Consider the following 27,305-nt stretch of genomic DNA (forward strand, 5'->3'; position numbering starts at 1 on the left):
GTGGTGTTGTATTCAATTTTAATGTTATTTTAATTTAGATACTCTTGGAGAATCCTATAATTGGTTTAATACAAGTCAAGGGCATGTTACTTTTGGCATATAATTGAGGCCGAACGACTTACGCATACCTAAGGTTTGTTGAAATGATAGTTGGTATCCAAAAGGTTTTGAAACGACAAATAGATACCTTTTGTCATGTTCTGTTAGTGATTTTCGTTTGATAATAGTGAAAAGACTAAAATGCCCTTGAAAGTTTAATATTTTAATTTTTTATAAATTTAAAAATTTCTAAAAAACCCCCTAGGTTTGCTAATTTGACTAAATACCCCAATATATACAAATTTTATAAAATAACAAAAACACCCCCGCCACCCGCAGTGCTAGATTCTGACCACCACTGCTGGAATCTGGCCGAAAATTTGCGTTATGACATAGACCCATCGGATCTGTGTCGTAACATGTAGATCTGGCATTTTCCGGCAAGATCCATGGTTGATCTGGCCGGAAAAGGCCACATCTGGCCGTCGAGGCTGGAATCTTGCCGAAAAATTGTGTTACGACACAGACCCTTCGGATATGTGTCGTAACACGTTGATCTAATATTTTCCAGCCAGATCCGTGGAGGATCTGGCCGGAAAAGGCCAGATCTGGCAGTCGAGGCCGAAAAAGGCCAGACGTAGATCTGGCCGGAAAAGGCCAGATCGATGCGTTACGGCACAAATCCGACGGGTCTGTGTCGTAACACAATTTTCCGGTCAGATTCCGGTGGTGGTGGCCGGAATTTGGCACTGCGAGTGGCGGGGGTGTTTTTGTTATTTTATAAAATTTTTATATATTGGGGTATTTAGTCAAATTAGCAAACCTAGGGGGTTTTCTTAAAAATTTTTAAATTTATGAAAAAACTAAAATATTAAACTTTTAAGGGCATTTTAGTCTTTTCACTATTATAAAATGAAAATCACTAACAGAACATGACGAAAGGTACCTATTTGTCGTTTCAAAACATTTTGGGTACCAGCTTATTGTTTTGGTAAACCTTGGGTATGTGTAAGCCGTTCTCCCTATAATTGATGCCGTTTTTTGGATTTAAAAGGCCGCCATGTCCAAGCATCTTTCGTGGTGTTTTTATTTTTATTTTTTTATATTTAATTATTTTTTATTAACCAAGATATTTGTTTCAATTTATACGTACCTCGATTAATCTTCAAAATGATTAATGTAGCATTTCGATTAATCTTGGGGGGATTAATGCAGAATTCAATATTTAATTTGAAATTAAGAGGGTGTTGAATATTTTGCAAACTCATGAAAGTAACGAATTTGGTTGAACTTCAATCACTAATACATATCACCATTAATTACTATCACCTAATTGGGATTGTGTAAGGGAACCATTTAACCCTTTTAATTATGATAATAAATTTGGTTTATCAATTGATGTAATAACTGATAACCAAGAGGAATGAACCATCTTATATTAAAAAAAAAAAGATTGAAATGATTTTGATTATTAAAATATCAGGTTAAAGAAAAAACACATGAAATTATTTTTTATAAGCACTTTTTACAAAAGTACTTTCAAACCCACCTCTCTTCGTTGATTTTTTAGGATTAAACCATTTTGGGATCATAAAATGTTTAATAAAACCGAAGGTTAATTGAGTTAAGTCTAAAACCGACCGAACACTCTTGGTTATTAGAAAAAAAAAAAAAAAAGTTTAAAAGAAAGGTACTTCAACTTTCAGGTCTTTCTTCTTTCTTGACGTGGATGGTTGTCTCTGTTTTCCATGTCCAAAAGCACTTATTTTTCTTGGTTTTTTTCCTTCTTTCTACCTGTAAGGCCCGTTTCTGATTCTCTTTGTTTTGGTTGGTTCGACTCAAAATCTTAACTTTGATCTAAAATTTTCATCTTTTTTCTCTCCCATATGAGTTTGAGTTTTGTATAAAGAAAGATGGCTTATAACTACCAAGGTAACTTCAACAATAAAATCGATTATGTGTTCAAAATAGTGTTGATTGGAGACTCAGCGGTTGGAAAGTCTCAGCTTCTCGCTCGTTTTGCAAGAGATGAATTCAATTTAGATTCAAAGGCCACGATTGGTGTTGAGTTCCAGACAAAAACTCTTGTTATTGATACCAAAAATGTCAAGGCTCAGATTTGGGACACTGCTGGTCAAGAACGGTACTTACCCTTTTCTTAATTTATGAAATAATCAGAATTTTCTTTTATTGCTTTTAAGCTTTTTTGATCATTGTGCTTGAATTTTGGATCAGTAGTTTAAGTTTTCTTCTAATTGGGATTTTTGTATCTTTTGAGTTGCGCCTTGTTCTTGATGAACAGAATAAGAAGCTGGATCTATCTTTGGAATTTTATGAGTTTTGTTAACTGTTAAGAGTGAACTTTAAATATCATTTCCACATTGCCTTTAGCTGTAGGCTGTAGCTAATTATTTCTTGTGAAAATTCTGCGTGCGGACCAAGCACAAACGAAGGCTAAGTGACGTTTTCCAGCTTTGATTTGCATTTTGGTAAGTGCAAACGTCCGCACCTGAGGATGACTAATCTCTTTTGGTTGCTTAACTCTGCAAAAATCCAATAGAAATCTGATTCTATTGTCTCAGTTTTAGCTTAGAATCATGCTCTTGATATATGCCCTCTTCAAGAGAAAGTGATGAAGTTACTTGGTTACCCATAGCTTGGTTCATGGAAACTAGGCTATGATTAAAGGAGCTATTAGTGGCAATCTATAACGTTAGAGTTGGATACCTTAAGTGACAAGTGCTTTTGAAATTTAGTGGACCTTATGCTAATTTTGGAGGTGTAGTGATTGGAGTTTATTGCTGTGGATGAATTGAAGGAATGTCAATGTTTGCAGTAAAAGTGCCTCTGGAAAATTGACACAATTGAATTAGATTTCTTTTACCGAACTGGTATCAATTGAAGATGAAAGAAAAGGTAAATAGCATGAAGTATGACATGAATGCAATTGTTAATACAGAGATTAAATAGATTACATTGTATTGAAGTAACAGTTTTGACATGTAAAACGAGATGCTCGTAATTAACTGAACATTGTTGGATAAGGCACTCCTAGTTAATTGATTGATGTATTTGATTGTTAAAGCCTTGTTACAACTGCTTGGGGCAACTATGCATTAGTCAGACTTAGAAGTGTTTACTTTGTTATTTGATGCTATAACATCTAATTGGGTGGAACCAAAATTAAAATTAGTGGTGGGTTTTACTTATTTCCTTTACTCTGTTATGGCAAAAAAGAAAATAAAAAGCTGGTATTTTAAACTAGTACTCCTGCTTCCTTGGCTACAAATGTCCTAGAAACCAATATGTTTATATTTTTGTTGTTCTGTGTATACTGTTAATGGTGGTCTCAGGTATCGCGCTGTTACAAGTGCATACTACAGAGGTGCAGTGGGGGCAATGCTGGTCTATGACATATCTAAGCGTCAGTCGTTTGATCATGTAGCCAAATGGTTGGAGGAATTGCGAGGACATGCAGATAAAAATATTTTGATCATGCTTGTAGGCAACAAGTCTGATCTGGGGAACCTTCGAGCTGTACCTACTGAGGATGCGAAAGAGTTTGCTGAAATGGAAAACCTGTTCTTTATGGAGACATCAGCTCTTGAGTCAACTAATGTTGAAACAGCTTTTGTCACAGTCTTGACAGAGATTTATCGAGTTGTTACCAAAAAGTCTCTTGTCGCCAATGATGAATCTGAATCCGGTGGCAGTGCATCGCTTCTCACGGGTACCAAGATTGTTGTCCCTGGTCAGGAGCCAGAGTCTGGGGGAAGGAGTTTCAGCTGTTGCACATCATCATAGGATATTCTTCTCCTTCCACCTACCGCATACAGGTCACCACTGTTTATAGCTTCTGGAATTTTTTTTGCCTTCATTCAAGGTTTTACCCTCCTTCCCATTTGCATAAAAAAATTCCAAGGTGATGTGCAGGATATTATTGGCTTGGATATTCATTAAAAATCTTTCTCACAATGAAGTGGTAATCCACCTCGATGTGTTTAGTACGAGCATGGAAGAGATTAGAAGAGAGAGCTAAAGCACCAACATTATCCACCCACAACAAGGTGGAGCCGTGAGTGGTATGTGAAGTTCTTTCAACAGCATCCTAAGCCAGTAAGTTCAGCCACAGTAAAAGCCATAGATCGGTATTCAGCTTCAGTGTTTACCTGCCTACAACTGGTGTTTCTTTGCTGACAAGGACCAAGATATATGCAATAGCCAGAGGTGGACTTTGTCACTGGAACCTGCCCAATCCGAGTCACAAAATCCATTGAGGTGAAGTGACCCTTTGCTGAATTTGAGTCCAACGTTTAGGGTACCCTTATATACCTTAACACTTTTTAGCAGTTATTAATGTTCAGTGGTTGGACAGTGGAGAAATTGGCAAAGTTGATTAACATGAATGAGAGATCGGGTTGGTAAGTATGAGGTATTGCAAGGCACCCCTATAGTCCTCATTCAGTAGGATTAGTGAGTGGATCCCCTGAAAATTTTAAGAGTTTAGCTCCTGAGGTGCAAGGGGTAGGAGTTGGTTTAGCTCCAGCCATTTTTGTGCGATGCAAGAGGTCAATGCATATTTTCCTTGGCTAAGATGGAGCCCGTCTGATGTATGTTAACCTGAATGCCTAAAAAATAAGATAGAGATCCAAGATCTTTGATAGCAAAGTCAGCTCCAAGTAGAGTGATGAGGTGATCAATAGATGAAGGAGAGTTACTAAACTATGATATCATCATAAATGAGGACAGACACATATATGTTGTGTGGTGAATGTAAAGAGGATGTGTCCACATTTGAGCCACTAAATCCGAGAGCAAGTAGTGCTTGAGAAAGTCTCAAGAACCAAGCTCTAGGAGCTTGTTTGGTCCGTAGATGGACTTGTGTAGTCTGCACAACAAATCAGATAAGTGAGGATCCTCAAACCCTTAGGCTGCTCCATATATACCTCTTCTTCAAGAAAGCCATGCAAAAATGCTTAGAAATACAAGCTGTCTTATAGCCCGTTATGGTGAGCCGTTTGCCAACACCAATCGAATAGTTGCGTTTAATAACAGGACTAAAGGTCTTAGTAAAGTCTACACCATCAATTTGATCAAACCATTTGGCTACTAATCTAGCCTTATAGCGGTCAATGCTCCCATCTGATTTCTGTTTAAGCTTAAACACCCATTTATTCCTCACAACTTTCTTATGGCAGGTCGGGGACATAAGTCCAAGTGTGATTGGACACAAAGCATTGTATTCAGCTTGCATAGCATCAATCCAAGCTGGTCCTTCATTGCTTCTTTGTAAGTAGGAGGTTCAGTGGGTGTAATGGTAGAGAAAGCTTGTAGTGGATGTTTAGTGGAATGTAAAGATGGTAATTTGGAACAATTTGGGTTTGGAGGAATTGGTTTTGGATCGAGTAATGATTTGATGGGTTTGCATGGTAGGTATGGAATTTGTGGGAGATAAATCTGGTGCAACAGGAGGAGAGGATAAGTCATAGGTGAGGTATCAATGGTGAGTCTGAAATGAGTGCATCAGTCGAGGGAAATAAGTCTAAGGGGAGGATACAGTTCAGTAGATCGATGTGGGAAATGCTCTGGGAAGGTGCTGGTGTAGGTTAAAAACAGGAGGTGTAAAATTTGTAATGAGGGAATTGAAAAAGATGGTGAAAGATGTGAGTGTGAACCTGATTGTGGTGATCTACCAGAGTTGAGAAAATTTTCCTACAAGGATGAGGGGGCTGGAGTTGGATCCTTTGTAGCAGCAGCAAAAACTCAACTCATCAAATTGACAGTCTGGAAATATAGACTTTATTTGTTTTTAAATCCAGAACTGATAACCTTTCTGGTTTGAGCTATATCCAAGGAAGACACCACTTGGTGATTCAAGCTAATTTGTGGGAATTATATGGTCTCAACAAGGGATAACAGGTGCAACCAAAGGTCTTAAGGAAGGAGTAATCTGGTGGTTACAAAACAAGTAAAAAAAGGGAGTGATTGTCTAGACAAGTGTGGGAGTCGGTTTATAACATAGTGGCTGTAAAGAAAGCATCTACCCAGTAGCAAGAAGGAAGCTAAGACTGTGCTAAGAGTGAGAGACTTGTTTCAGTTACATGCCTGTGTTTTCTCTCTGAAATGCCATTTTGCTCAAATGTGTGGGACAAGTTAGCTTGTGTGGATGCCATTTGTAGAGAGAAAGTTGAAAGGCAGTGGATAAATATTCTCCACCATTATCAATGAGAAGTTGTTTAATTTGCCGAGAGAATTGAGTCTCAACAAGTTGTTTAAACTTGATAAAGCAGCAAACACATTAGATTTAGACTTTAAAGGAAACAACCATGTAAATCTTGAATAATCATCAATAAAAAGACATAGAGTTTACATCCATTGACTGATGACACTGGAGATATCCATACATCGAATGAATTAATTCAAGGGGATGGACAAATTGTTATTGGACTTAGAGAGGGATTTGTGACTCTTAGCAACGTGACAGACTCAACGCTTTATTGTGTTTTACAGGACCAGGAATAGGAAGCATAGCCTCTCTAACAACTCTAGAAACAATAGGTTCAGAGCATAAGCAAGTTTGGAATGCCAGATATGTTAGTAAACGGTCCCGTATACGCAGCAAACAAATAAATAAAGTACAAGGATCGTTTACATGAGCCAAGTCAACGGTATAATTTTCAATTCATATTAAAGCAAGAATACAGAAATTAATAATCTGTGTTTAGAAACCATACGCACGTTTGGAGGCTCCACCACGATTGTCTTTGAATGTTTTGCTATCGATCCAAGTGTAGGATCGAACCTGCGTAGTCCACAACGAAGACAATCTCAAAAGAACCAAAGAGGGATTTCTAGATCCTCTTTGGCTTCAAGATTAGAAGAAAAACAAATCAATTGAAATTGATTTTAGGCTAAGGTATTTCTGCCGTGGGAGTGAAAAGAGAGGGCTGCTGTGTGTTTTATTTTTCAAAGAAAAATCAATTCATACCATTAATTAACACCACTTTTCTTTTATAGTAAATATCAAGTTGCCCTAATCCCACACGGAATAGGCTTGGGCTCTAACCCAAACGCCCCATGTTGCCAAACACTCCCATTTGATTTATTTTATTTTCCTCATTATCTCAATTAAAATCAATTAATAATATTTAAATATATTTAAATTTAACAATTGTAATATATTTAAATATATGCGACCACATTTAAACGTAATTTCACTTATTTAATTTTCTAACAATTAAATAAAGGCTACGACCTCAGCAAATATATTGTACTGTGAAATTACCAAAATACCTTTCACCTTAAAAGACGAAAACGCCCTTCTTTCTTCTTGGATCTTAATTATCTTCTATGTGTGGTGACCCATAGGCTCCTCATCATATCGGCAGTGTATAGTATCGCGATTAACACCAATTAATCGTCTCACTAATACACAGACCAAGATTGGCCCCTAGCAAGGCATCATGGCCATCCAATAGATTCAGATTTAGCAAAGTAGCTACCTGTCAACGAATGGTTACCGGGCAATTCGATCCTTTCATCATACGTATCTCGACGAGACGAAGCATAGAAATAGTGTCAACCTTCGGTTCTCTCGATATTTTTTATTCAGTTTCTGGACCAATGACCCATATTATAACTGGATAGAACAACACAATTCAATCCCACTGTGGCCCAGTTTTTAGTGTCATTGCCATATATTGAATTGCGCTGTGAGATAACTTTTCCCGTACCCGAGAGTGATGAACTCCTGTCAATCCACCATATTCTTGATACACTCGATTAGCCACACTACCGTATTGAAGCTCTAAAAGAACCCGTTAGGTTAGTGTCAAACTGCACCAATCGGTGCACAAGGCCTCCGGTGATCTCAAGTCTAAGGATCACATACACCACCATTCGTTAGAGGATTTATTCCATAGACATTGGGGTTCCATCCTTATGGAATCTCTGGTGGGTCAGTCTAGTGAACTTGCTGCGGTGTAATCGCCTGCAGCAAGCACCCATGTGTTCCCCAGGTTGTCACCAAACAACCTTGACAAGTGAGATCAGTCATTGCCTTTCGACAGGGTGTTTCACACTATGATAGCCTTATCGTATTATCTGTGCCCTTACTTTAGAATAATACTGGGGTTCGGACGTTTCTAGAATGGCCACCATATGTGCTCATAAGGTTCTCACTATCAAGATTTGAAACACTTGATACCCTCATCACGGTTTCTACCATTCTAAGGACATATATCAATACAATTGCAATAATAAGATTTACGTGATATAGAATAAAAATGCCTTTATTGATTAATGAACATTATTACAAAGAGTCAATTCTACATAATTGATTGTCTCTAGGGCATCTACTCTAACAAGATATGGATTGAGCTCTGACCCCTTGGACAGTAGTAAGGAGAAATATGAGCAGCTTTTGGTATTGATTTATTGAGTTTCATCTGCTTGAGGTACAGGGGTACAGCCAGCTTCACTCTGTCCTTGAAGAAGAATTGCTTGTCTGTAGATCCTCACAAAGAATGAAAGAAGTAAGCACAAAGAACAGTTATTATCTGACATAATTTTTGTATGGACAAAAGATTGGATTGGCTTTGGGCAATGTAAGATATTATGTAAAAGAAATTTCTATTGGAATTAAGAAGCATAGAAGAACAATGTTGGTGATGAGCAAACCTCCTCCATTGCCTACTGTGCCTTGTCATTCCCTGATATGGTTGCTGTTGCAGTGTCAGATTTTCCAACTCAGGTGATGTGGTTGTTTGCACCACTGTCAAGGTACCAGGTTGTTCATCCCTTGTGTGACATGTGTATCTGCTATAGCTGCTAATTGTGCTGGTGGGTGTCACCTTGTAGGTGAAATCCATTCTATGGTAGCAATCAAGCGCCGATGGTTGGCTTACCACAGATTTGACATGGGGGGATTTAGTGGAAAAAGGGATGCCACAGGGTTGTGGTTTTGAGGAAGGGTAGACAGGTTGGTAGTGGGATTAGGCTTAGGAGAAGAGGAGGTTTGGCTTGCGAGATGGGATTTTGGGTTTCTTGCCATGGTGAAATTTTGTTTGTTGGTGAAATGGCAAACTGAGTGCCATCATTGGGAAGGGACTTGTTTGAGAATCAAGGAGTTGCTATAATTGAGCAATTCAGATTGGAAATCACAAAAGAGATGGATTTGTCTCGAGTGGAAAAATTGAATGATGTGATAAAAGGATTGTAGATGGGGTTGAGACCTCCAACACATAAGAGTTAAGTCTTCTTCATCCACAGATTTACCTGCTGTAGTGAGTTGATCAGACCAACTTTTTGCTAGAAACAGGTAGTCAGAGCAGGTTTTGTTCCCCTATTGTAAGGTTTGAAGTTGTCTTTTGAGTTGGAGATACGAGATCGAGATTGAGGAGCAAATCTGCTGGCCAATGTGTTCCACCATCTTGGATGTGGTAAGACCGTAACTGTAGAAGAATTTTCTCAATAAGAGTTTAACCATGCTAAAATTAATTATCTTTCTTCTGCCAACACCAAATATTGTGGATTGATATCAGAAGTAGATTTCTTAATGGAATCACCAAGATTTGAGGAGGACATTCCTCGAACCATCAACAATGCTTAGTAAGTCATGGCTTCTAAGCACAGGAATGAATGGGTTGTCCGATTCAAGTATTGGTTCATCAATTTGACAGAAACCAAAGATGTGAATTGGGATAACAAATGAGGAAGCAGCGAAGATATTGATGAGGCCATATGGGATCGAGTTGCGTGACAAAGAATTGCTCTGATACGAGTCAAAATTGAAAGAAAGTAGATCTGGTTCCTTGAGATACCGCTCTCGTGTATAGTTCATATATTAGAGGTTACAAGATTTTGAATTACAACAGAATACCAGCATGGATAAGTAAATCAATTTTAAATATTTGAATCACTAACTAAGTGCATAACAAAAATCTAATGAGCTAACAGAACACATCGTGATCAGCTAGGTAACCGAAGAAGATCCTGAAGGTAATCTGGTGTAACAGCTTCCACAGCTTTCTTAGGATAAGATCTAACACTAGTATCACATGCATCATTCTCCATGTATTCCATCTTTCACAACCACCGCCAGCCGCCATCATTGGAATAATGCATGATCAACCAAATTTCTTGGCTGTCGTTGATGGTTAGATTTCTAGCTATCGTTCGACCATCAATGGCTAGATTGGCACACGACCGACCAAGTCTAGCAAATCGTGTCCCATTCCGACGACTTTTGGCCACTGTTCGACAATGGTGGCCAGTTGTTGGTAATCAGTTGGGTGGGTGGGGGTGTTTTTGTTAATTTATAAACTTTTATTGTGGGAGTGTTTAGTTAAATTAACAAATGTAGAGATTAAAAATAATTCAAATATTTTTAGAAAATATTTTCCAAAATGTACCAAACACATTTTCATAATCATATCTTATTTGATTAAATCCTTTTCAGAATATAATATTATTATAAAAACTTAAACAAACGGAGCCTATATTTTTACGATTATGCTCTTTAAAAAGTTTAATTTTTCTTAACAATAATTAAATATATGGGTGTCTTTATGACGTTTTGAAACCTGTGTGTGTAATAGTACTTATACCAAACCTTACTAGTGAATAGGAAATTTCCCCAATTTCAATGGTTTTGTACTTGTGAAGAGTGAAATAAAAATAATAAGAAAATAACTCGGTTTAAAAAAAATTATCAGTTTTTACACAAATACAAAATAATCTGTTGAGAATTGACTTCTATTTGAATCTATGTAATTTAAGTTTATACCACCCACATTACAAGCTACTGCCTAGTGCCTACTTGTCAAATTTATCCTCTCTACATAGTACGTAAACTAATTCAAATTGTGTGATTCTAAATGGTTGAATGACAGTCCCACCCTCAAGGTTTACTGAAATGACGATTTCCCCCTTTTCCTCAAATCTTTTACTAAACAAATAATTAAGGAATGTTTTTGGAGTTTACCTGTTTAATGTTGAAGAAACATAAGTTCGGTATATTATGTTAATTTGAAGAAAACTTCAAGCTTGAAGTTTATTATACTTGGAGGTGGAGACATAACATACTCAATTACTAGTACTTACACCAGATCCCATAATTCCAACTTACGACATATTTTACAATAATTCTTTCTACTGTATTTTTACAATGTTGATGCTTGATTTTGACACCAATGACTCGCACGTGCAAAGTGCTAAGCTGTTATTAGAAATTACACGTAAATGATTGGGATAATCGAATGTAAAGACTAAATAATAAATGAGAGTTGGTTTTTCAATTGGTTCGGATGCTTAAAGCGAATCCTACGTCCACTGTTTCTTTTATATATGAGAGATTACAAAAGGTCGCATATAGCGAACAACGCGCAGAGGTACAATAACTTAATATTTAGAGAGAATATCAAGTTAGTCTCTTTCTCCTAGATTGTCTTTGCTCTGGAAATAAAGATTACAATTAGAATGAGAGTGCAGGATTAGAATCCTGAAAATGAGAGGGAGAGTCCTCTATTTATAGTAAAGGAATTCAAGGTAATGATTACAAATCTGCAAGTGGGTAGGTGCCGTGCAAGTCCTTCATTTTCTCCCATTGGCTGATAACTTAGGAAATATCCTCATGGGGCTTAGACAAGTGTGTGGCCCTCTATCACTCATAGACAAAACCTGAATCTGCCAAGTTGATGACAACCATATTCTTCTTGTCATGGAGCAACGTGATAGCTCCTGGACCGCGCAAAGCCATCTCAAACTCTGATTGGTGCTTGCTAACGTAGGTTAACGTCAACCCTGATTTTTTAGGCATAACAGAAGCTCCCCAGTTCTTAAGGTTCAAAGATTGAATCTTGAGAACTTCATGATTATGCCAGAACTTCATGATTATGCAGCGACCTGACTTGTCTCGAGAAGCATTTCCTAAACTAACAGTTGCGATTAGCCACATTGTTACAAACGATGCAAGACAATAGACTTAGAAATGTTTACTTTGTTATTTGATGCTATAATATCTAATTGGGTGGAACCAAAATTAATATTAGTGATGGGTTTTACTTATTTCCTTTACTCTGTTATGGCAAAAAAGAAAATAAAAAGTTGTTAGTTTAAACTAGTACTCCTGCTTCCTTGGCTACAAATGTCCTAGAAGTCAAAATTGAAAGAAAGTAAGATCTGGTCCTTGAGATACCAGCTCTCGCGTATATTCATATATATAGAGGATTACAAGATTTTGAATTGCAACAGAAATATCAGCATGGATAAGTAAATCAATTTTAACTATTTGAATCACTAACTAAGTGCATAACAGAAAATCTAAATGAGCTAATAGAACACATCGTGATCAGCTAGGTAACCGGAAGAGATCTTGAAGGTAAATCTGGTGTAACAACTTCCATAGCTTTCTTAGGATAAAGATCTCTAACATCCCCCTTCAAGGTGATGGGGAGGTCACGAAGCATCAGCTTGTCCTTAAGAAGTAATAATCGAGATGAAGTCAGCATCTTGGTAAAGATATCAGATAGATGGGCAGTACAGGAGATATATTTGGCTTGGATATCTTCATTAAAAATCTTCTCACGAATGAAGTGGTAATCCACCTCGATGTGTTTAGTACGAGCATGGAAGACGTGATTAGAAGAGAGAGCTAAAGCACCAACATTATCCACCCACAAACAAGGTGGAGCCGTGAGTGGTATGTGAAGTTCTTTCAACAGCATCCTAAGCCAGTAAAGTTCAGCCACAGTAAAAGCCATAGATCGGTATTCAGCTTCAGTGTTTGACCTGCCTACAACTGGTTGTTTCTTTGCTGACAAGGACCAAGATATATGCAATAGCCAGAGGTGGACTTTTAGTCATCTGGAGAACCTGCCCAATCCGAGTCACAAAATCCATTGAGGTGAAGTGACCCTTTGCTGAATTTGAGTCCAACGTTTAGGGTACCCTTGATATACCTTAACACTTTTTTAGCAGTTATTAAATGTTCAGTGGTTGGACAGTGGAGAAATTGGCAAAGTTGATTAACACTGAATGAGAGATCGGGTATGGTAAGTATGAGGTATTGCAAGGCACCCACTATAGTCCTGCATTCAGTAGGATTAGTGAGTGGATCCCCTGAAAATTTTAAGAGTTTAGCTCCTGAGGTGCAAGGGGTAGGAGTTGGTTTAGCTCCAGCCATTTTTGTGCGATGCAAGAGGTCAATAGCATATTTTCCTTGGCTAAGATGGAGCCCGTCTGATGTATGTTGAACCTGAATGCCTAAAAAATAAGATAGAGATCCAAGATCTTTGATAGCAAAGTCAGCTCCAAGTAGAGTGATGAGGTGATCAATAGATGAAGGAGAGTTACTTATAACTATGATATCATCAACATAAATGAGGACAGACACATATATGTTGTTGTGGTGAATGTAAAGAGGGATGTGTCCACATTTGAGCCACTAAATCCGAGAGCAAGTAGTGCTTGAGAAAGTCTCAAGAACCAAGCTCTAGGAGCTTGTTTGAGTCCGTAGATGGACTTGTGTAGTCTGCACACATAATCAGATAAGTGAGGATCCTCAAACCCTTTAGGCTGCTCCATATATACCTCTTCTTCAAGAAAGCCATGCAAAAATGCATTAGAAATATCAAGCTGTCTTATAGCCCAGTTATGGTGAGCCGTTAGTGCCAACACCAATCGAATAGTTGCTGGTTTAATAACAGGACTAAAGGTCTTAGTAAAGTCTACACCATCAATTTGATCAAACCATTTGGCTACTAATCTAGCCTTATAGCGGTCAATGCTCCCATCTGATTTCTGTTTAAGCTTAAACACCCATTTATTCCTCACAACTTTCTTATGGCAAGGTCGGGGACATAAAGTCCAAGTGTGATTGGACAACAAAGCATTGTATTCAGCTTGCATAGCATCAATCCAATGCTGGTCCTTCATTGCTTCTTTGTAAGTATGAGGTTCAGTGGGTAACGTAATGGTAGAGAAAGCTTGTAGTGGATGTTTAGTGGAATAGTAAAGATGGTAATTTGGAAACAATTTGGGTTTGGAGGAATTGGTTTTGGATCGAGTAATGATTTGATGGGTTTGCATGGTAGGTATGGAATTTGTGGGAGATAAATCTGGTGCAACAGGAGGAGAGGATAAGTCACTAGGTGAGGTATCAAATGGTGAGTCTGAAATGAGTGCATCAGTCGAGGGAAATAAGTCTAAGGGAGAGGATACGAGTTCAGTAGATACTGATGTGGGGGAAATGCTCTGGGAAGGTGCTGGTGTAGGTAAAACAGGAGGTGTAGAATTTGTAAATGAGGGAATTGAAAAAGATGGTGAAAGATGTGAGTGTGAACCTGATTGTGGTGATCTACCAGAGTTGAGAAAATTTTCCTACAAGGATGAGGGGGCTGGAGTTGGATCCTTTGTAGCAGCAGCAGGAAAACTCAACTCATCAAATATGACATGTCTGGAAATATAGACTTTATTTGTTTTTAAATCCAGACACTGATAACCTTTCTGGTTTGAGCTATATCCAAGGAAGACACACTTGGTGATTCTAAAAGCTAATTTGTGGGAATTATATGGTCTCAACAAGGGATAACAGGTGCAACCAAAGGTCTTAAGGAAGGAGTAATCTGGTGGTTTACAAAACAAAGTAAAAAAAGGGAGAGTGATTGTCTAGAACAAGTGTGGGAAGTCGGTTTATAACATAGGTGGCTGTAAAGAAAGCATCTACCCAGTAGCAAGAAGGAAGCTAAGACTGTGCTAAGAGTGAGAGACTTGTTTCAGTTACATGCCTGTGTTTTCTCTCTGAAATGCCATTTTGCTCAAATGTGTGGGGACAAGTTAGCTTGTGTAGGATGCCATTTGTAGAGAGAAAAGTTTGAAAGGCAGTGGATAAATATTCTCCACCATTATCAATGAGAAGTTGTTTAATTTGCCGAGAGAATTGAGTCTCAACAAGTTGTTTAAACTTGATAAAGCAGGCAAACACATTAGATTTAGACTTTAAAGGAAACAACCATGTAAATCTTGAATAATCATCAATAAATAAGACATAGAGTTTACATCCATTGACTGATGACACTGGAGATATCCATACATCCGAATGAATTAATTCAAGGGGATGGACAAATTTGTTATTGGACTTAGAGAAGGGAAGTTTGTGACTCTTAGCAACGTGACAGGACTCACACGCTTTATTGTGTTTTACAGGACCAGGAATAGGAAGCATAGCCTCTCTAACAACTCTAGAAACAATAGGTTCAGAAGCATAAGCAAGTTTGGAATGCCAGATATGTTAGTAAACGGTCCCGTATACGCAGCGGAAACAAATAAAATAAAGTACAAGGATCGTTTACATGAGCCAAGATCAACGGTATAATTTTACAATTCATATTAAAGCAAGAATCTACAGAAATTAATAATCTGTGTTTAGAAACCATACGCACGTTTGGAGGCTCCACCACGATTGTCTTTGAATGTTTTGCTATCGATCCAAGTGTAGGATCGAACCTGCGTAGTCCACACGAAGACAATCTCAAAAGAACCAAAGAGGGATTTGCTAGATCCTCTTTGGCTTCAAGATTAAGAAGAAAAACAAATCAATTGAAATTGATTTTAGGCTAAGAGTATTTCTGCCGTGGGAGTGAAAAGAGAGGGCTGCTGTGTGTTTTATTTTTCAAAGAAAAAATCAATTCATACCATTAATTAACACACACTTTTCTTTTTATAGTAAAATAATCAAGTTGCCCTAATCCCACACGGAATAGGCTTGGGCTCTAACCCAAACGCCCCATGTTGCCAAACACTCCCAATTTGATTTATTTTATTTTCCATCATTATCTCAATTAAAATCAATTAATATATATTTAAATATATATTAACATTTAACAATAATGATAATATATTTAAATATGTGCGAACACACATTTAAACATAATTTCACTTATTTAATTTTTCTAACAAATTAAATAAAGGCTACGACCTCAGCAAATTTAATTGCACTGTGAAATTACCAAAATACCCTTTCGCCTTAAAAGACGAAAACGCCCTTCTTTCTTCTTGGATCTTAAATTGTCTTCTATGTGTGTGACCCATAGGCTCCTCATCATATCGGCAGTGTATAGTATCGCGATTAACACCAATTAATCGTCTCACTAATACACAGACCAAGATTGGCCCCTAGCAAGGCATCATGGCCACCCGATAGATTCGGATTCAGCAAAGTAGCTACCTGTCAACGATATGGTTACCGTGCAATTCGATCCTTTCATCATACGTTATCTCGACGAGACGAAGGCATAGAAATAGTGTCAACCTTCGGTTACTCTCGATATTATTTATTCAGTTTCTGGACCAATGACCCGTATTATAAACTGGATAGAACAACAATTCAATCCCACTGTGGCCACAGTTTTAGTGTCATTGCCATATATTGAATTGCGCTGTGAGATAACTTTTCCCGTACCCGAGAGTGATGAATCCTCTGTCAATCCACCATATTCTTGATACACTCGATGTAGCCAATCACTACCGTATTGACAGCTCTAAAAAGAACCGCGTTAGGTTAGTGTCAAACTGCACCAATCGGTGCACAAGGCGCTCCGGTGATCTCAAGTCTAAGGATCACATACACCACCATTCGTTAGAGGATTTATTCCATAGACATTGGGGTTACCATCCATATGGAATCCTCTGGTGGGTCAGTCTAGTGAACTTGCTGCGGTGTAATCGCCTGCAGCAAGCACCCATGTGTTGCACCAGGTTGTCACCAAACAACCTTGACAAGTGAGATCAGTCATTGCCTTTCGACAGGGTGGTTCAACACTATGATAGCCTTATCGTATTATCTGTGCCCTTACTTTAGAATAATACTGGGGTTACGGACGTTTCTAGAATGGCCACCATATGTGCTCATAAGGTTCTCACTATCAAGATTTGAAACACTTGATACCCTCATCACGGTTCTACCATTCTAAGGACATATATCAATACATATTGCAATAATAATGATTTACGTGATATAGAATAAAATGCCTTTTATTGATTAATGAACATTATTACAAAGAGTCAATTCTACAATAATTGATTGTCTCTAGGGCATCTACTCTAACAAGATATGGATTGGAGCTCTGACCCCTTGGACAGTAGTAAAGGAAGAAATATGAGCAGCTTTTGGTATTGATTTATTGAGTTTCATCTGCTTGAGGTACAGAGGGTACAAGCCAGCTTCACTCTGTCCTTGAAGAAGAATTTGCTTGGTCTGTAGATCCTTCACAAAGAAGTGAGAAGAAGTAAGCACAAAGTAACAGTTATTATCATGACATAATTTTTGTATGGACAAAAGATTGGATGATGCTTTTGGGCAATGTAAGATATTATGTAAAAGAAATTTCTATTTGGAATTAAGAAGCATAGAAGAACCAATGTTGGTGATGAGCAAACCTCCTCCATTGCCTACTGTGACCTTGTCATTCCCTTGATATGGTTGCTGTTGCAGTGTCAGATTTTCCAACTCAGAGGTGATGTGGTTGTTTGCACCACTGTCAAGGTACCAAGGTTGTTCATCCTCTTGTGTGACATGTGTATGGGCTGCTATAGCTGCTAATTGTGCTGGTGGGTGTCGACCTTGGTAGGTGAAATCCATTCTATGGTAGCAATCAAGCGCCTGATGGTTAGGCTTACCACAGATTTGACATGGTGGGAATTTAGTGGAAAAAGGGATGCCACAGGGTTGTGGTTTTGAGGAAGGGTAGACAGGTATGGTAGTGGGATTAGGCTTAGGAGAAGAGGGAGGTTTGGCTTGCTGAGTGGGATATTTGGGTTTCTTGCCATGGTGAAATTTTGGTTTGTTGGTGAAGATGGCAAACTGAGTGCCATCATTGGGAAGGGACTTGTTTTGAGAATCAAGGAGTTGCTCATAATTGAGCAATTCAGATTGGAAATCATCAAAAGAGATGGATTTGTCTCGAGTGGAAAAATTGAATGATGTGATAAAAGGATTGTAGATGGGGTTGAGACCTCCAACAACATAAGAGATTAAGTCTTCTTCATCCACAGATTTACCTGCTGTAGTGAGTTGATCAGACCAACTTTTTGCTAGAAACAGGTAGTCAGAGCAGGTTTTGTTCCCCTATTGTAAGGTTTGAAGTTGTCTTTTGAGGTGGGAGATACGAGATCGAGATTGAGGAGCAAATCTGCTGGCCAATGTGTTCCAGACCATCTTGGATGTGGTAAGACCGTAAACTGTAGAAAGAATTTTCTCAATAAGAGTTTAACCATGCTAAAATTAATTGATCTTTCTTCTGCCAAACCAAATATTGTGGATTGATATCAGAAGTAGATTTCTTAATGGAATCACCAAGATATTGAGGAGGACATTCCTCTGAACCATCAACAATGCTTAGTAGGCATGGCTTCTAAGCACGGAATGATTGGGTTGTCCGATTCAAGTAATTGGTTCCTAATTTGACAGAACCAAAGATGTGATATTGGGATAACAGGGTAGAGCGGAAGATCGATATGATGAGGCCATATGGGATCGAGTTGCGTGAGCAAAGAATTGCTCTGATACGAAGTCAAAATTGAAGAAAGTAGATCTGGTTCCTTGAGATACCAGCTCTCGTGTATATTCATATATGAGGATACAAGATTTTGAATTACAACAGAAAATTCAGCAGGAAAGTAAATCAATTTTAAATATTTGATCACAACTAAGTGCATAACAGAAAAATAAATGAGCTAACAGAAACACGTGATCAGCTAGGTAAGGAAGAGATCCTGAAGGTAAATCTGTGTAACAGCTTCCACAGCTTTCTTAGGATAAAGATCTAACACTAGAAACTAATATGTTTATATTTTTGTTGTCTGTGTATACTGTTATGGTGGTCTCAAGTATCATGTGTACAAGTGCCTACTACAGAGGTGCAGCGGGGGCAATGCTGGTCTATGACATATCTAAGTGTCAGTCGTTTGATCATGTAGCCAAATGGTTGGAGGAATTGCGAGGACATGCAGAAAAAATATTTGATCATGCTTGTAGGCAACAAGTCTGATCTGGGGACCCTTGAGCTGTACCTACTCAGGATGCGAAAGAGTTTGCTGAAGTGGGAAATCTGTTCTTTATGGAGACCTCAGCTCTTGAGTCAACTAATGTTGAAACAGCTTTTGTCACGGTCTTGACAGAGATTATCGAGTGTTACCAAAAAGTTCTTGTCGCCAATGATGAATCTGAATCGGTGGCAGTGCATCGCTTCCACGGGTACCAAGATTGTTGTCCCTGGTCAGGAGCCAGAGTCTGGGTGAAGGAGGTTCAGCTGTTGCACATCATCATAGGATATTCTCCTCACCACCTACCGCATAGAGGTCACCATGTTTATAGTTCTGGAAATTTTTTGCCTTATTCAAGGTTTCCCTCCTTCCCATTTGCATAAAAAAATTCCAAGGTGATGTGATGGGAGAATTTAAGGGAGAGAAGCAAACTTGTTTGCAAAACGAAACTAACTTTTTCACGATAAGCTGTGTTTGGTAGTGGAAATACACAAGTTGCCTGTAATTACATGTATCCATCGATTGGCAGCATTTCCCATAATATGAATTTCGATTCAGATAGAATACATTGCTTGTGCGATAAGTTTGACAATTTTAGTGTCATTGTGACACACACCGTCCCGAATTTCTCATCTTGTAGGATCCGGACGCTCCCACAAGACTCGGTAGCTGAGAGTGTCATTTAGAAAAACTGGTGAAACTGTTAAAAGCCTACTTTTTTTGAATAACATCAGTATTTCAATTTCCAACATCTCAAAAGACATGCATCATCTTCGTTTTACAAAAGAAAAGAGTTAGGGAATGTGGGTATTAGGTTTCCACTTATACTACACTTCCAAAAACATGAAACAAAAGGAAATAACATGATGAGAAACATGAGTTCTTGAAACAAAAGTCCAAAATACAATGCGACTTAATATAAAACCCACATAAAAAGATGTGACGCATGCACAACCTGAGCAGAGGCTCAATGCTTGGGATGATCTCCGAAAGGTCCTGGTGAGGGGGGAAAACATTTAAAAGAGGTGAGTTGAATAACTCAGTGAGTAGGGGAAAGGGGAGGTTTATAAAAGTTCTTAAAAAAAAGAAAATATGATAACATACAACAATTCTCAAGCAAATCCTGACGATAAAAATATTATGAATATGCAATAGAACAACACCCCCAATCATGTATGCAATATATGATTTACTTCTAAAATCCTGCACTCAAATAACTATACTCTGACTTATTCTTCTCTTTCTGAATCGGATCCTGAATAAAACTCAACTTTGGTATTAGAAACTCTCACACAACTAGTACCCTGGAAAATTGTCATACGGTAGGCATCCACACGAGGCAAGCAAGGAGTACCTGTCATACAGAAGGTCTATCATCGCGCGGGCAGAGCCTCAAAACTGTCATACCGGCGGACACTCAACGCCTAGGCAGAGCACTGATAACGTCATACGCATGCGCAGAGCAAAATCTGAAACTGTCATACCCGGCGGAATCTGCACCGTAGGCAGAGCCAAAAATTTGTATCTCTGGGGGGATGGGTACTTTGTAGGGCGGTTTTAGCACCACAACATCATGCATAATCTCAAGTAAAGTGTAGTCAAGAGCCATATTTATATGTGCTTATTAAATATCTATAGACATAATATTAAAAAATCACCTAAGGGTGAAACTACAATTATAACATGTTTTAGAAACTGACGGTTTAACTCAGATTGAAAATTAATTCACATCACATGATCTTAGCATATGTCCGATACAAATCATGCAAACATAACTTTTAAAAGTCAAAACTCATATAACACATTATAATTAATTAAACCAAGAGCAAAAAATAATAATTCTAATAACAACAACAACCAAACAACAACACAACAACAACAACAACAACAACAATATAATAATAATAATAATATATTTCAATAAGGATAAATCATGCAACATATGAGATTTCATGGAAAATAGGGGGTAAAATGCCAGTTTTTAAAAATACTTTCAAAACTGACGAAAAGAACCCCATTTTGCCTTTTTACCGAGAAGATTTTTTTACCACATGTGTATATATATAACTCACATGCATAACTCAACACACACTCCATTATCAGATCTGTAAGTTTCCAATTTCACAACACATTAATTCTATATAATATAACACAAGTGCTAACCATATCCACCCAAATTGACATGTGGTTTTTCAGAGAACACCTATTTCTTTCTTTTGTAACTGGCCTGCACTAAAGCATATAAGCAGAAATACATGAAAACTTAAGAGTATAGGTTGCACGGGTACTTTCAAAGTAAAAGGAATTTCGGCATTTCAAGTTGTTCCCTCAAACTAAACTTCCTTCACACTCAAACTATCTCCACCCATGAAACAAAAATTCCAGCACTCAACCACAATCAAACAATTCTCCATAAGGCTCAACGAGCATGGAAAAAGCATATATAGTAAACTTTGCAATTAACTCAGAACTTACATCAAACATTAAATTGTTGTTTGTTTTCAAACTGGAAACATAACTTCCACATGCAGAATGATTAAGCATGGAGAATGCCTCATGCAGTAAATCTTTCATATTGAAACAAATCAACAAATCACACATGCACGCTGAAATATGGAGAAAAGGGGTTTGATTTTTGCACCACTTCTATCTATATTGACTGCCTATTACAGTGCTTGGATTTCAATCTTCACCGTTCATAATGTAGAGCTGTGTCCATGAACAACATATCCAATAACAGAACGAATACGACGGACGGCCACGAGCTGCAGATCACGATTTGATGATGACATGTTCACAGACTCAAATTCAAAAACTAATATATCCTCTCCTTTTCTCCCTATTCTTCTCTCTCACTCGTGCATTTTCCGCCGCAAACCATTCCCCCTTTCTCCTTTCTTCTTCCTTTTTTTTTTTTTTTTTTCGCTCTGTTTTACTCTCTCCCTCAGCTCACGTCTTCATCTTCTTCCTTTGGCGACTGCCCAGTTTTCTTCTTCTTTAAACAAAAATTTTCTGAAATTATTTATGCCCCCAATATTCTAAATACGTATAACCCGCCACCTAAGCTTTCCTAGGGAATGTCCAAAATTTCCCTCTTGATACATAAAACCCATCAGGATTATTTCTGTTTTTACCCCTTAACGCAACTTTAAAAATTGACAAAATACCCTTCTTACAACAATACCAAAATCAATAGAAAAGAATTAATTACTAAATACAATTCATGCTATTACTAAATTAGAAATGGGGTTTTACATTTGTACTATTATTTGCATTGTGGTTGATGTTGCTATGTTCCTGGTATGAACACACTGATCCATGCCATTCAAAGCCTTCATGGACAATTAAATATAAAATGATCGGTATCATTCTCTCCCTTTTCTAATAACTGATTATTCTTGGATGTGTGATATTTACTTGTCAGCAGATTGCTTGGCCTTACCGTCGTGAGATCATACATTACATTGACAAATAGTAGAATTTCGTTTGAGCCTAGCCATGCTGAAAAATTCTTTGTTTGGTCGATTTCATGATGATCGGCAAATAGGCAGAATTAAGTGCTCTTTCCAGTTTGTTTCTATAACAAGAGCTTGTTCTTGTATCTGGGCACTGCTTAAATATCCAATAGTTTATGTACATCTCCATCTTCTAAATGTAAGCTAGATTTGACAAGTTAGATCAACAAAAATCCAAGTTTTAAACATTAAAGCTATACAAAAGAGGCAAAACAAGAAAAAAGTACATGATTTGTCAGAAACTTGGGTTTATATATGAATTTGAAGCCAGTGTATCAAAATACAAACATCAAGCCATATGGGCTTTTTACCTGCTATTATCAGTGCAAACTTGGATGATGTTTCTAACTGTATACTCTCTTCTTATTTTCCAAAAACAGAAAAAAATAAAAATGAATGCAATGTTGAATCAGATTCAAAGTACAACACATCGTCAGACTAATTTTTACTGTCTTGATGTAAGCTTCAACAAAAACGTACCAGTAATAGCTCCTTTGCAAGTGAAGGTACTAGTCAAACATCAGGCGTAACTATAAGACATTGGACAAGATTCCTGAGAATTTGGAGAACTCAGTTGGGGGCATTTTTCAGGGTTCCATTCTCCACTGCAACAATATTCAGGCTTATTGAACGCCACGCATGCACTTTTACATCCCACAACTTCCCATTGTCACCATTTGTAGATCTTTGGGGCACTTCTGGTTCAAGTCCGAAAACACATGTAACCTCCTTGCATTTATCACAGTACCACAGAAGGGTTATAGTCATCGGAAATTGTAGCCATCAACAAGACTAACACTCATAAAAATCCATTGGACTATCAAGGGTAAACTCAGCTAGTGATACGGTGGTTCACCTCCTGCCCTTCGCAGTTTAGCACGCCACCACAGTCACCAGTTATGCACTTTCCCTTGCCTGATGGATCAAATTGGCAACCAGTACGTCCCCCAATCGGCCCGACCACCCAGGTGGTGCCTTGATGTCAGTTGCTTTTCTCTGGTTTCAAAGCAATCCATCCATTGTTGAGTAGAGGTTTCCCTGATCCAGCCAGGATCCCAGGCCATACTGCGTCTTGATGTTTTCTAATGTTAAAACTGCAGCATCTGTGCCTGTAGCATAATATCAAGATTAGTTAATATGCACATACCAAGGAACAAAATTTGTAAAATACATTGGACAATGAATGTGTTCTTGGTACCAAGACAGAGATCAAACCCAGGAGATGAAAATGGATGATCATGGCAAATTGGTTGAAACAATGAGTAAATATTTAGAATGTGATTTGTTCTATCAAAGGTAAGGGGTACATAATATATATCTATATATATATATAATATATATTATATATATATATATATGAAAGGCTGTTGACCAACATGCCGAAAATTGTGCAAGAGAAAGAGTGTGAATGGATAAAAAATGTTGCCTCTGTAAAGAAAATGGATCATTAGATTGTGACAAGTGTTGTATAATCTTGAATGAAAGAGATACAGATTCCGAAATTTACTTATAACCCTGACTTATGCCTCCATACAATCATCAAGTGACATGCTGATCTCAAAAGTTTAGTATTTTTCTTTTTGCGATTCATTTTCAATAATGCTAATTGTTTTGAAAATTAAAATTAAATTTCATCTCTAATTATGTCACCCCTTCCACGTATCATTTATGTCCAAGTAATATCCATTGATAGTATAGCGTAGAAGAGAGTGACAATAAATGTGAATCACTCTAGCCAAGAAAAAGGCCGTAGCAAATGCTAAAATATTGATAAATTAATACAACTTAGATGTTGATTTAAGCTATATTCTCGTATTAAAAACAATATAATACAAGCATACTCAATGTACCTTGTTAGTACGCATTATGGATCATATAGTACGCATATATACATGCTCACATACCATCGTAATATAAATCTTGCAAAGCTAATCTAAGTATTAGCTCCTTCAACAAAAGCGAATCAAGTAATCGCCTCTATTGCAGGTGAGGTACTAGTCTGATCTCTAGGCATAACTGTAAGCCATCGGACAGATTCCTTGAATATTTTGGAGAAACTCCGCGGTTTGCATGTAGCGGGGCTTCCAAAATAACCAGTGCAACAAAATTCTGGCTATTGAACGCTAAGCATGCACTCTACATGCCACCACTTTGCCATTCTCTACCTGTTGTAACTCATGGGGCACTTTTGATTCAAGTCCGAAAACACACTTAACAGCTGCATTTATCACCAGTACCGCGAAACGGGATTACAGAAATTGGTAAATTGTACCCATCAACAGAACTAACATCATAAAAATCCATTGGACTATAAGTGTAAACTCTGCCAGTGATACAGGTGGTACACCTGCTGCCCGCGCCAGTTGAGAACACCACCACAGTCACGGTGATGCAATTTCCCTTGCCGAGGGATTCAATGTGCAGCCAGTACGTGCCCAAAATCGGCCAGACCACCCGGTTGGTGCATTAATGTGAACGAATTGTCCTGGATTCAATGTAAGCCCTCCACTATTGAGTTGAGGTCTCCCTTCCCCGGTTACAATCCCCGGCCATATTGTTTCCTTACATTTGTTTTGCACGGTAAATACTGCAGCATCTGTGCCTGAAAAAAGAATGTCACATTGGTATCATGGTTAGTTACAAAATTCATAGCATACATTGAAGAAAAAGAATGAAACTGTAGGAAGAATGTAATTATTAGTACCTAAGACTACACAGATCAAAACCAAAACGAGAAGAAAATGCAAAAGTGCCATGGCAGAGATATCAAGGGTTGAATCAAGGATTGATGTGAGATAGCAAAGAAGGAAGCCAAAGTATATATATATATATTGGTCAACCAAAATACCAAAATTGGTTTTAAGTTGGAGAACAAAGAGCCGGAATGGATATACATTGTGACAGTTGCGTGTTGTGTATACTTAGGATTTGATATTAAAGGATGAAGATAACAGTTCACTTTTAACTGTTAATTGATTTAAAAAGATGGTTTAAATCATTAAATATACAGCATTTTGTGATGAAATGAAGGCTTTGAGTTTTGGTACAAATATAGGCTTAACCCACACATATTTATTTATTTTTAGGCTTTACATACGTTACGCTTAACATAATATATGTTAAAAAAGAGGAGTTGTTTAATTTGTGAAGAAATCATCCAATGGTTGGATCTTATTTCAATTAAAACTCTAATAAAAACTTGCAACCGATAGAACAAATTTAAGATAAAGACGAATATTTTTTAACATTTGCTTCGTATAGTTTATGGATTTGGATATGAATTGGCTATAATTCTATTAGCGAAACTGTTCAATTAACCTCGTAAAAATTGTAAATTTTGTTTATATTAATAATTATTTAATTACATTGAAGATTATAAATAATTATTTTAATTTATCATAGAAATATTTTAAGAATTATAATATGTCAATTTTCATTATAATATATGTAACAATGTAATCGAATTTACCACACATATGGAACATTTAGAAAGCATAACAATTTTAGCTCCGTTTGGCTTATTATTTTTACCCATATTTCCAATCCTATTTCCAAAATACTTGTTTGTTTTGTTATTTGAGAAATATTAGTATATTTTTTTAATTATTTTTAGACCCCTTAAGTTTATTAATTTTATTAAATACCCTTAGAAAAAAAGTTTAAAAATTAACAAAAACACCCTCACCCACCCATACTTGCCAGATTCCGGCAACCACCGCCAGTGGTAGCCGGAATCTGTCACAACGGCCTACAAACGATCAGAACTGGCCGATAATTCACCGATCTGACCTTTTCCGGCCAGATCAATAGCAACCACCGTCGGTGGTAGCCAGAATCTGTCACAACGGCCTACAAACAACCAGAACTGGTCGGTAATTCACCGATCCACAATGGATCTGACCGGAAAAGGCCAGATCTGGCCGTCAGCGATGACCGTCGTTGACGATCAATGACGGCTAAATCTTGGCCATCGTTGACCGACAACAACAGCGACGGCCAGATCTGGACTTTTGCGACCGTCGACGGCCAGATCTGGCCGTAGATCTAGTCTTTTTCGGCCAAATCTGGCCATAGATCTGGCCTCTGGCCGAAAAAGACCATATCGATGCCCTACCCGTCAAATCTGATCGGTCTGCGTCGTAATACCATTTTCCAGCCAGATTCCGACAGTGTTGGCCAATATTATTCCCAAAATCTTATCCAAAATAATAAAACAAACGGACCCTTTAAAATTAAACTTTATGAAACGCAATAAATTTGTTTAAAGTTAATTATTACTGTTAAAGTCATAAAATGATTAACTTGAAAAACATAGTATTTCAAATTGGACTGAGTTAGTTGAATAATTATTTTTTTATTTTTTATTTTTAATGACTAGAGTTTAATCTCTGAGACTCATTAAACACATTACAAGCTCAATGGATAAAATAAGTCACAATTGTGGTAGGTGGTCATTGCAGGGATTCGAACACAAGACNTTACCCTCCTTCCCATTTGCATAAAAAAATTCCAAGGTGATGTGATGTGATGAATTTAAGGGAGAAGCAAACTTGTTTGCAAAACGAAACTAACTTTTTCACGATTTAAGCTGTGTTTGGTAGTGGAAATACACAAGTTGCCTGTAAATTATACATGTAATCCAATCGATTGGCAGCATTTCCTCCATAATATGAATTTCGATTCAGATAGAATACATTGCTTGTGCGATAA

General features: G+C 37.6%; 1 protein-coding gene across 2 annotated transcripts; it reads left to right on the forward strand.

Annotated features, from left to right (window-relative positions):
- Window positions 1-1,724: 1,724 nt before the first annotated feature.
- On the forward strand, window positions 1,725-27,305 carry LOC116116182 (ras-related protein RABA4c-like). 2 transcript variants are annotated; one of them, XM_031402275.1, is made up of 3 exons: window positions 1,725-2,182; window positions 3,393-3,961; window positions 27,110-27,305. In XM_031402275.1, the coding sequence occupies exons 1-2, from the start codon at window positions 1,953-1,955 to the stop codon at window positions 3,841-3,843; spliced, it is 681 nt and encodes a 226-aa protein (XP_031258135.1). In that variant the 5' UTR covers window positions 1,725-1,952; the 3' UTR covers window positions 3,844-3,961; window positions 27,110-27,305. The 2 variants fall into 2 exon arrangements, with proteins under 2 accessions (XP_031258135.1, XP_031258136.1); XM_031402276.1 differs by lacking the exon at window positions 27,110-27,305 and adding an exon at window positions 19,476-19,487 and having other exon boundaries at window positions 3,393-3,966.

The sequence above is a fragment of the Pistacia vera genome, unplaced genomic scaffold (assembly GCF_008641045.1).
Source record: "Pistacia vera cultivar Batoury unplaced genomic scaffold, PisVer_v2 Contig764, whole genome shotgun sequence".
NCBI lineage: Eukaryota > Viridiplantae > Streptophyta > Magnoliopsida > Sapindales > Anacardiaceae > Pistacia > Pistacia vera.